The 12,206-nt window shown below is 38.3% G+C and overlaps 1 protein-coding gene across 16 annotated transcripts in view; it reads left to right on the forward strand.

Moving 5' to 3' along the window:
• The window catches only part of baz2ba (bromodomain adjacent to zinc finger domain, 2Ba), a 314,952-nt gene that overhangs the window by 206,138 nt on the left and 96,608 nt on the right, over nucleotides 1-12,206 (forward strand). For 11 of the 16 annotated variants that reach the window (XM_061887411.1, XM_061887418.1, XM_061887415.1 and 8 more), the window contains exons 11-13: nucleotides 1,414-1,474; nucleotides 3,767-3,875; nucleotides 7,828-7,929. In XM_061887411.1, coding sequence (XP_061743395.1) covers nucleotides 1,414-1,474; nucleotides 3,767-3,875; nucleotides 7,828-7,929 — 272 coding nt within the window. The remainder of the gene's footprint in view (nucleotides 1-1,413; nucleotides 1,475-3,766; nucleotides 3,876-7,827; nucleotides 7,930-12,206) is intronic. The other 5 variants (XM_061887416.1, XM_061887417.1, XM_061887410.1 and 2 more) reach the window with 1 other exon arrangement.

Here is a 12,206-nt window from a genome sequence, read left to right on the forward strand (position 1 = left end):
ATTTGCCCAAAAAATAGTAAGTTTATAAAGTTTGAACATCAAATATGTTGTCTTTGTAGTGCATTCAACTGAATATGGGTTGAAAAGGATTTGCAAATCATTGTATTCCGTTTATATTTACATCAAACACAATTTCCCAACTCATATGGAAACGGGGTTTGTAATAAATCACTATATAAGTCACCTTAAATGGGGGAATGCACTTAATTTGGAATTTTGTCCGTCATCCATAACGCTTGTGTAATACAAGAACATGTTTTATTCATTCTAACTCGTGAAAAAACTCTAGCAAGAGTCAGCTAACAATGGAGCTAATAGAAATCACTCTATTCCGCCTATAAACCTCCATCAAGGTTTTGTATACACGCTGTAAGTAATGTAGTTGAGTTCATAACATGTAATATTTATGTATTTGGATCATTTTCATTCATTTCACAAATACATCACAATGTTCACTTTCCCTTCAACAACAACACGACTACTAATCAGTGCAGACTAAATGAGAGGGACAACAAAGACTACTTTGGGACAAATGATGATCCAGAAACTTCTTTCTATTTTTTAACCTTAAAATAAGATGGTCTACAGTGGTGAACATGCCCTTTCCCAACTACTTTGGCACTTTTTGCAGCCATGAAAATCTAAGTTCATTATTATTTGCCCGAAAAAAAGTAAGTTTATAAAGTTTGAACATCAAATATGTTGTCTTTGTAGCATATTCAACAGAATATGGGTTGAAAAGGATTTGCAAATCATTGTATTCCGTTTATATTTACATCAAACACAAATTCCCAACTCATATGGAAACGGGGTTTGTATGTAAATAAATGATTTACTGTTACAAGCGGCCCTCTACAGAGTGGCCTTCAATAAAAACAAGTGTGACAGCCAAAGTTAAGTGGGAGAAAATGCAGTCGTTTATAAATTATCTAATGTTTCTCTCAAATGTTCCACGGACCGGCACCGGTCCCCGAACCGGTGGTTGAGGACCACCACTGTAATATATGCAACAACAAGACAATAGTCAGACTTACACAAACTATAAACACACTTATGAATCTGTATTTACAGTTATTTAAAAGTACACTATGTCTTATATATAATTCACCACATGTGTTTACAACTGATAACACACCAGTCAAATCTCGTGGCAGTTTCTACATGGGCATATAAAGACAGTAATCTTTTTAGTATTGGATTAACACCATAAAAGCATAATTGGCTAAATACAACTTAATTAGTCACACTTAATGTGATCATTTGACTCCCTCAGTTTACATGGCGTGTTGTGTTCAGGGCCCTGTAGGGTTTGAGTTCATGTTGTTTGTAAAAGAAAAAGTCCCAACAATAAAACATGTGAGTGTGTATTCTACTGTGTGCTGTCAGATCCATGACTGCAGTGTTTGTGTGCAGGTTTAGGGAAGAGGAAGCGAGTGATGGATGAGAAGGACCTGATGACACCTCTGGAGTTGGGGTACGTACAAGTGCTGCTCACTTCACTCTCTAGGAACCTGGACTTGTTGTCCCAATACCACTCTGTTGCCACCAACATGTATGTGGATACTTAAAAAAAAAAGGGGGGGACCATAAAATAAATAATTTTCTGCTTTATTTTAACAAAACATCTTACATTAAACGTATGTTTCTTATTGGACACAAAGAACAATTTTATAAGATGAATTAAACACATTGCACTTTTCTTGTTGAACCCTAAGATCAATGACTCATGTATATATTACATGTAGTACAATGTATATATTACATGTAGTACAATGTATATATTACATGTAGTACAATGTATATATTACATGTAGTACAATGTATATATTACATGTAGTACAATGTATATATTACATGTAGTACAATGTATATATTACATGTAGTACAATGACACATGTATATATTACATGTAGTACAATGTATATATTACATGTAGTACAATGTATATATTACATGTAGTACAATGTATTTATTACATGTAGTACAATGTATATATTACATGTAGTACACATGTATATATTACATGTAGTACAATGTATTTATTACATGTAGTACAATGTATATATTACATGTAGTACAATGTATATATTACATGTAGTACACATGTATATATTACATGTAGTACAATGTATTTATTACATGTAGTACAATGTATATATTACATGTAGTACAATGTATATATTACATGTAGTACAATGACACATGTATATATTACATGTAGTACAATGACACATGTATATATTACATGTAGTACACATGTATATATTACATGTAGTACACATGTATATATTACATGTAGTACAATGTATATATTACATGTAGTACAATGTATATATTACATGTAGTACAATGACACATGTATATATGTATGTGTACAGTATGTGTGTATGTATGTTTGTACAGTGAATGTATGTGTATATGTATGTATGTATGTATGCATGTATATATGTGAATATATATGTACATGTGAATATATATGTACATGTGAATATATATGTACATGTATGTGTATATGTATGTTTGCACAGTAAATGTATATGTACATGTATATGTGTGTATGTATGTATGTACATACAGTGAATGTATATGTACAGTATATGTATGTATGTATGTATGTATGTACAGTAAATGTATATGTACATGTATGTGTATATGTATGTTTGCACAGTAAATATATATGTACATGTATGTGTATATGTATGTTTGCACAGTAAATGTATATGTACATGTATGTGTATATGTATGTATGTACATACAGTGAATGTATATGTACAGTATATGTATGTATGTATGTATGTACAGTAAATGTATATGTACATGTATGTGTATATGTATGTATTTTTACAGTGAATGTATATGTACAGTGTGTGTGTATATGTATGTGTGTATGTATGTATGTATGAACAGTGAATATATGTACATGTATGTGTATATGTATGTTTGCACAGTGAATATATATGTATATGTATGTATGTATGTATGTACAGTGAATGTAAATGTACATGTATGTGTATATGTATGCATGTATATACAGTAAATGTATATGTACATGTATGTGTATATGTATGTATGTATGTACGTACAGTGAATGTATATGTACAGTATATGTATGTATGTATGTATGTACAGTAAATGTATATGTACATGTATGTATGTTTGTACAGTGAATGTATAAGTACAGTGTGTGTGTATATGTATGTATGTATGTATGTACAGTGAATATATATGTATATGTATGTATGTACAGTGAATGTATATGTACATGTATGTGTATATGTATGTATGTATGTACAGTGAATGTATATGTACATGTATATGTATATGTATGTATGTATGTACAGTGAATGTATATGTACATGTATGTGTATATGTATGTAGGTATGTACAGTGAATGTGTATGTACATGTATGTGTATATGTTTGTATGTACAGTGAATGTATATGTACAGTATGTGTATATGTATGTATGTTTATAGAGTGAATGTGTGTGTGAATGCACACTCTTTATTAATCAGTAGCGTGCCTTTATTTGTCATTTTTCCCCTCACTGTTTCCGCTTGTGCGCTCTGTAAGTGTGTGTACACGACACACTCAACACGCTCCTCGGCTCAGCACTCGGGTACAAAAAAAGTACCGGTATCTTTCAAAGACCGTATCGCACTTAATTAGCACCCTAGTAGACACTCACACCGGCTTTTTGTGTTGTTATTTTTTTCCTTGTGTTTTTTCCACTAACGGCTGTATGTTTGGTCATGGTTAAAATGCAGGTGGCGCAGAGAAACTCGAATCAAAAACGTGACAGGGCGACCTCAAGGGGAGGTGGCCTACTACGCCCCGTGTGGCAAGAAGCTGAGACAGTACCCGGACGTGATGAAGGTATTTATCTCTTTCACTTCTCTTGTCCACAACACCCGTAGACACGCACATGTTGTGGAGCAAGATAGCAAGATAGCTTGGATGAACACAAGCTGCTCGTCTACATCAGTCCCTCCAGGAGTTGGCTGGCTTTTCTCTCGGATTCTTGCCGCACAAAAATGGCGAGATTCATGGCAGCTTGTTTAAAAAGTTGCTACAATAACAACAAATAATAAATTGTAAATAAATGCAAATTTTGCCATGTTTTGAGGCTTATTTTCTTTCAATAACATAACTACAACTTGTGATTTTGTGAGTTTGTTATGAATATTTTGATTGCTCCTTGCAACCTTTACGCAAATATATAATATATATACATACATATATATACACACACACACGTATGTATACGTATACATACATATATACATGTACATATATACATGTAACATATATATATGCATATATATATGTATGTATGTGTCTATGTATGTGTGTGTGTGTATATATATATATATATTATATATATATATATATGCATGTTTTTTATATTAATATATATTAGGGTTGTAACGGTACGTGTATTTGTATTGAACCGTTTCGGTACAGGGGTTTCGGTTCGGTGCGGAGGAATACCGAACGAGTTCAACACGTACATAGGAAGTAACCGCCTATGCTAAAGTCTTAACAAGCTGCTGCGCTCCGTTCTGCCTCTGTGTCTGTACACAGCACCCTGCATTGTCCCGCCCACACAACCATCTGATTGGTTACATACAAAGGCAATCAGCAATGCGTATTCAGAGCTCATGTCGTCAAGGCTTCAGTGTCGATGTCGAGCAGGGGAGCAACTCACTCTCCCCAAATTATATTCCAAGTCAACTACTTTCTAAACATCACTATGAGCCCGTTGACCTTCTAGAAACAAACTGAAGCTCAGCTCGCTCGCAGTCCTGGCTTTAGGTGAAGGCTAGTTAGCTTTTAGCGAAACGTTAACTCATTTTGCTGTGTGCGTGTGTTACGGACAGTGTTGATTGAGGTGTGTTGAAGCAGCAAAAAAGGACATAATATTAAATGAAGAGTTTTTGTCTCTGATAGTGTATAAAATAATTCAAGTGCATCATAAAGCCTACATAAACTCCATGGTGGTCAGGGATGAATTTTCAGCTATAGTTACATTAATCATTAATAATAAAGCAGCCTAGTTTTGAATGGCAGGGTCCCTGCTATCACATGTTGATAAAAATACAACATTTACATAATAAAAATCAACTACAGACTTCCCAAATGCTGTAATAAATTAAGCATGATGAGTTGACTTGAAACTGTTTAATGTTGCACTTTTAATATGTAGAAGAAAGGTTTTGTCATTTTATTTCATCTAAGAAACAACTTAAAGCAGTTTAATGTGGATTAACGTGGGCAGAACCGAAATTTTTGTGTACCGTTACACCCTTAATATAAATGCATGTGTGTATATATATATGTATACATATATATATATATATATGTGTGTATGTATGTGTGTGTGTATATATATATGCATGTTTTTTATATATATTTGCATGTGTACATGTGTTTATATATATATATATATATGTGTAAATATGTATATATATATAATATATATTTGTTTATATATATATATATATATATATGTGAGTAAATATGTATATTTATAATATATATTTGTTTTTTATATATATATATATATATATATATATATATATGTGTGTAAATATGTATATATATATAATATATATTTGTTTATATATATATATATATATATATATATATATATATATATATATATATATATATATATATACACACACACAAGAGTATAAGTCGCAACTGCCGAATATGGACAATAAAGAAGGAAAAAAACATAATTATACGTCGCACTGGAGTATAAGTCGCATTTTTTGAGGAAATGTATTTGATAAAACCCAACACCAAGAATAGACATTTGAAAGGCAATTTAAAATAAATAAAGAATAGTGAACAACAGGCTGAATAAGTGTAGGTTATATGAGGCATAAATAACCAACTGCTATGTTAACCTAACATATTATGGTGAGAGTCATTCAAATAACTATAACATATAGAACATGCTATACCTTTACCAAACTATCTCTCACTCCTAATCCATAAATCACAAGAAATCTTCTTCCTTAGTGTCACCTCTGGTATGCGCCCTGCTAGCGTCCTTTCTTTCTGCTGCTGGATTGCTGTTCTCTGCTGCATATTTCACTACATCCAGCTTGTAAACCTGCAGTACATGATTTCCTTTTCGGTGCCATTTTTCTTCAACCCTTCTCAGTTTTTAAAAGTTACCACCAATGTTGATGTGATCCATTTTAATAGCTCCGGCAGTAGCGTATAGCATATAGCAGTTAGCATTCCATGACCCTCCCCTGCCGAATTCTTATTGGTTTGCATGTGAGTGACAATTGCGGACATTTTCTTCGTCGCTCACACGAATGAGATAAATAATATTACCGTATTTCCTTGAATTGCCGCCAGGGGGCTTATTTAAAACCTCTTCTCACTCCGGCGTTTACCAAAGGCATGCGGTAAATTTAGGCCTGCGCTTATAAATATGAGTGTGATGTAAGGATACCATCATAAAAAGCACATTTAATAAAAAAAACGTTATAATGGTCTTACCTTTACTTATAAATGAAGTCCATGCGCAGCTCCTTCTGATCAAAAGCATCGATAACTTGTTTATAGAAGTCTTCCTTATCTTTCTTCAGTTTTAAAAGTCTCTCTGTCTCGATGGAGATCTTCCTTTATTACCTCCTGCTTCGATTGAAAGTCCAGTTTAGAAAACTGTTTTATATTAGATATGTAATCCTTCATGTTAAAAGTGCAAGCGAGAGTAAAAAATAAAGGATCGCTGCTCACTCTTGCTGCTTGTTGTCACTTCTTCTGCAGCCGAGTAGTCGCAAGAAGGATCACTAGCGCCCTCTACCACCAGGAGGCGGGAGTCACTTAATGACTCATATTTGACACACGCAGCTACGGTATATTAATAAAACTGTTCTTTTTAGCATATTCAATAGCTTGGACCTTAAATCCTACTGAATAGCTCTTAATCTTCTTCCCTTTATGCGATTTCAAATGATTGAAATCAGCCTTCATTTTGAAAATGATGACATGTGAAGTGTCACTCGTGACGTGACGAGTTTGACCCGGTGGAAATTCTAGGCATACGCTAATTATTTGGCGAAACGAGTTTGACCCGGCAGTAATTCTAGGCAGGCGCAAACTATATACCCGGCGGCAATTCGAGGAAATACGGTACATATATGGCGTAGATCACTTTGACTTGGTCATTTCCAAAGTAGCTGGCCTGCTAAAAAGTGGTCACACGTGGAAATGTGTGGGCAAGTTCACACATCGTTTGCCTGATCGCAGACTCCTGGAGGGACTGCACATTGCTCCAACAACAAAACATATTAGTCCTGTATATCTTTGTAGTGTGAAGACCCCTAGCCCCCCCACTGTGGCCCCCATGTTATTCTTAGATTGTGCCACTTCCCTCACATGGCCGTCATTCATCTCGCTGGTGGGATGCACAGCTTTGGCCTCATTCCTACGCTCTCTGTGTGTGTGTGTGTGTGTGTGTGTGTGTGTGTGTGTGTGTGTGTGTGTGTGCGTGCGTGCGTGCGTGCGTGCGTGCGTGCGTCTTCTTTTGCTGATTGTCAAAGTGTGCAAATAGAGAAATGGCCGTTCAGTAGCCTCCACTCAGTGCTCATCAGGCAGCAAAAAGCCTGAGCGCTGGTAAGTAAGCAAGCAAGCGGCTGAATTGTGCACCCAAGGTCAGAAGTGTTGTTGTTAAGTGTGTCCTGCTCTTAGCCAGATGAGTCAGGAGCACCCAGATGCACTAATGTAGACTCCCTCCCCTCAGTCTAGTGCCTTGTCAATGTCACTGCCTAAACCAACGCCATGATTATTTTCTCTTCTGTAGTATCTATCCAGATATGGAATAAGTGGCATCACGCGTGATAATTTTAGCTTCAGTGCAAAGATCAGGGTTGGTGACTTCTATGAAGCCAGAGAAGGACCCCAGGTGACTGCCTTTCATCTCTCTCTCTCTTTCTCTCTCTCTCCCTCGCTCGCTCGCTCGCAGTCAGGGCAAGCACAGCAATCATGCAGAACCCAAGTGACTGATCCTAGATCTCATGGCTTGTGCATGATTTGTAATAATCACATGACATTACTTCCACAGCTTTCTTCTTGTACTGCACGGGTGTCCAAAGATCTTCTGTTAAATTATTACAGGACAAAAAACATTTAAAAAAAAAAGTGGAATAAAAGAGCAAATAGGTGAAATGTAACAAGTTGCAATGTTGACTCTAATGACACAAAGCTTTTTTTTTTACATTAAAACTGTCATTGCTCAAAAAATAATAATGAATTAAAATCAATTTTGTTATGAATTATTGATCTATTTTAGGCTCCAATGACTTCACATCAAATATTACACTTTTGGGGTATAATATTGCATATTTTGAGTGTTTGCCACATAAAACCTGAAGTTGATTTAGAGACTTAAGTGCTAAAAGTTTAAAAAAATAATAATAATATTTTTTTTTCAACACTTTTACAAGTGCAGCCATTTTACATTTTAGTGGGATTTTTGAACTGTCATACTAAAAAATGATAATAATTATGAATTATTGACCTATTTCAGGCTCCAATGACTTCACAACAAATATTACACTTGAACATATTTTTGGGTAACATATTTCATTTTTAAGTGTTTGCCACAAAAAAACCTGAAGTTGATCTAGAGACTTAAGTGGTGAAAGTTAAAAAAATATATATGTTTTGTAACACTTTTACAAGTGGGGCCGTTTTAAATTTTAGTGGGATTTTATTTTTGAACTTTTATGCTAAAAAATTAATAATTAAGGAATTACTGACCTATTTCAGGCTCCAATGACTTCACATCAAATATTACACTTTAACATATTTTTTGGGTACAATATTGCATATTTTGAGTGTTTGAGACACAAAACCTGAAGTTGATTTAGAGACTTAAGTGCTGAAAGTTAAAAAAACTAGTAATAATAATATTTTTGTGTAACACTTTTACAAGTCGGGCCATTTTACATTTTAGTGGGATTTTTTAACTGTCACGCTAAAAAAAAAAATAATTATGAATTATTGACCTATTTCAGGCTCCAATGACTTCACAACAAATATTACACTTTAACATATTTTTGGGTAAAATATTGCATTTTTAAGTGTTTGCCACAAAAAAACCTGAAGTTGATCTAGAGATGTAAGTGGTGAAAGTAAAAAAAATATGTATATATATATATATATATTGTAAAACTTTTACAAGTGGGGCCTTTTTAAATTTTAGTGGGATTTTATTTTTGAACTGTCATGCTAAAAAAATTATAATTATGAATTATTGACCTATTTCAGGCTCCAATGACTTCACATCAAATATTACACTTTAACATATTTTTGGGTACAATATTGCATATTTTGAGTGTTTGAGACACAAAACCTGAAGTTGATTTAGAGACTTAAGTGCTGAAAGTTTAAAAAAATAAAACATTTTTGTACACTTTTACAAGTGGGGCCATTTTACATTTTAGTAGGATTTTTGAACTGTCATGCTAAAAAAATAAAATTATGAATTATTGACCTATTTCAGGCTCCAATGACTTCACGACAAATATTACACTTTAACATATTTTTGGGTAAAATATTGCATTTTTGAGTGTTTGCCACAAAAAAAAAAAAAAAAAAACCCTGAAGTTGATCTAGAGATTTAAGTGGTGAAAGTAAAAAAAAAAAAAATACTATTTTTTTTCTGAAAATATTGCATTATTTTGTGTGTTTGCCGTATAAAAACTAAGTTTTATTTGACACGAAGGGCATAAAACACATTACAACAAATAAAATAAAACTTGAAATCGACGGCTGGATCTGAAGTTGATCTCGAGACTATCCATCCATCCATCCATCATCTTCCGCTTATCCGAGGTCGGGTCGCGGGGGCAGCAGCCTAAGCAGGGAAGCCCAGACTTCCCTATCTCCAGCCACTTCGTCTAGCTCTTCCCGGGGGATCCCGAGGCGTTCCCAGGCCAGCCGGGAGACATAGTCTTTCCAACGTGTCCTGGGTCTTCCCCGTGGCCTCCTACCAGCTGGACGTGCCCTAAACACATCCCTAGGGAGGCGTTCGGGTGGCATCCTGACCAGATGCCCGAACCACCTCATCTGGCTCCTCTCGATGTGGAGGAGCAGCGGCTTTACGTTGAGCTCCTCCCGGATGGCAGAGCTTCTCACCCTATCTCTAAGGGAGAGCCCCGCCACCCGGCGGAGGAAACTCATTTCGGCCGCTTGTACCCGTGATCTTATCCTTTCGGTCATGACCCAAAGCTCATGACCATAGGTGAGGATGGGAACGTAGATCGACCGGTAAATTGAGAGCTTTGCCTTCCGGCTCAGCTCCTTCTTCACCACAACGGATCGATACAACGTCCGCATTACTGAAGACGCCGCACCGATCCGCCTGTCGATCTCACGATCCACTCTTCCCCCACTCGTGAACAAGACTCCTAGGTACTTGAACTCCTCCACTTGGGGCAGGGTCTCCTCCCCAACCCGGAGATGGCACTCCACCCTTTTCCGGGCGAGAACCATGGACTCGGACTTGGAGGTGCTGATTCTCATTCCGGTCGCTTCACACTCGGCTGCGAACCGATCCAGTGAGAGCTGAAGATCCCGGCCAGATGAAGCCATCAGGACTACATCATCTGCAAAAAGCAGAGACCTAATCCCGTGGCCACCAAACCGGAACCCCTCAACGCCTTGACTGCGCCTAGAAATTCTGTCCATAAAAGTTATGAACAGAATCGGTGACAAAGGACAGCCTTGGCGGAGTCCAACCTTCACTGGAAACGTGTCCGACTTACTGCCAGCAATGCGGACCAAGCTCTGACACTGATCATACAGGGAGCGGACTGCCACAATAAGACATTCCGATACCCCATACTCTCTGAGCACTCCCCACAGGACTTCCCGAGGGACACGGTCGAATGCCTTCTCCAAGTCCACAAAGCACATGTAGACTGGTTGGGCAAACTCCCATGCACCCTCAAGAACCCTGCCGAGAGTATAGAGCTGGTCCACAGTTCCACGACCAGGACGAAAACCACACTGTTCCTCCTGAATCCGAGGTTCGACTATCCGGCGAAGCCTCCTCTCCAGTACACCTGAATAAACCTTACCGGGAAGGCTGAGGAGTGTGATCCCACGATAGTTGGAACACACCCTCCGGTCCCCCTTCTTAAAGAGAGGGACCACCACCCCGGTCTGCCAATCCAGAGGTACCGCCCCCGATGTCCACGCGATGCTGCAGAGTCTTGTCAACCAAGACAGCCCCACAGCATCCAGAGCCTTAAGGAACTCCGGGCGGATCTCATCCACCCCCGGGGCCTTGCCGCCGAGGAGCTTTTTAACTACCTCAGCGACCTCAGCCCCAGAAATAGGAGAGTCCACTACAGATTCCCCAGGCACCGCTTCCTCAAAGAAAGACGTGTTGGTGGGATTGAGGAGGTCTTCGAAGTATTCCCTCCACCGATCCACAACATCCGCAGTCGAAGTCAGCAGAACACCATCCGCACCATACACGGTGTTGATAGTGCACTGCTTCCCCTTCCTGAGGCGCCGTATGGTGGTCCAGAATCGCTTCGAAGCCGTCCGGAAGTCGTTTTCCATGGCTTCCCCGAACTCTTCCCATGTCCGAGTTTTTGTCTCCGCGACCGCTAAAGCTGCACACCGCTTGGCCCGTCGGTACCCGTCCACTGCCTCCGGAGTCCTATGAGCCAAAAGAACCCGATAGGACTCCTTCTTCAGCTTGACGGCATCCCTCACTGCTGGTGTCCACCAACGGGTTCTGGGATTACCGCCACGACAGGCACCAACAACCTTGCGGCCACAGCTCCAATCAGCCGCCTCGACAATAGAGGTTCGGAACATGGTCCACTCGGACTCAATGTCCCGCACCTCCCTCGTGACATGTTCAAAGTTCTCCCGGAGGTGTGAATTGAAACTCTCTCTGGCAGGAGACTCTGCCAGACGTTCCCAGCAGACCCTCACAATGCGCTTGGGCCTGCCAGGTCTGTCCGGCATCCTCCCCCACCATCGCAGCCAACTCACCACCAGGTGGTGATCGGTAGAAAGCTCCGCCCCTCTCTTCACCCGAGTGTCCAAAACATGAGGCCGCAAATCCGATGACACAACTACAAAGTCGATCATGGAACTGCGGCCCAGGGTGTCCTGGTGCCAAGTGCACATATGGACACCCTTATGTTTGAACATGGT

This window comes from Nerophis ophidion, linkage group LG25, assembly GCF_033978795.1.
Source record: "Nerophis ophidion isolate RoL-2023_Sa linkage group LG25, RoL_Noph_v1.0, whole genome shotgun sequence".
In the NCBI taxonomy this organism is placed as follows: Eukaryota; Metazoa; Chordata; class Actinopteri; order Syngnathiformes; family Syngnathidae; genus Nerophis; species Nerophis ophidion.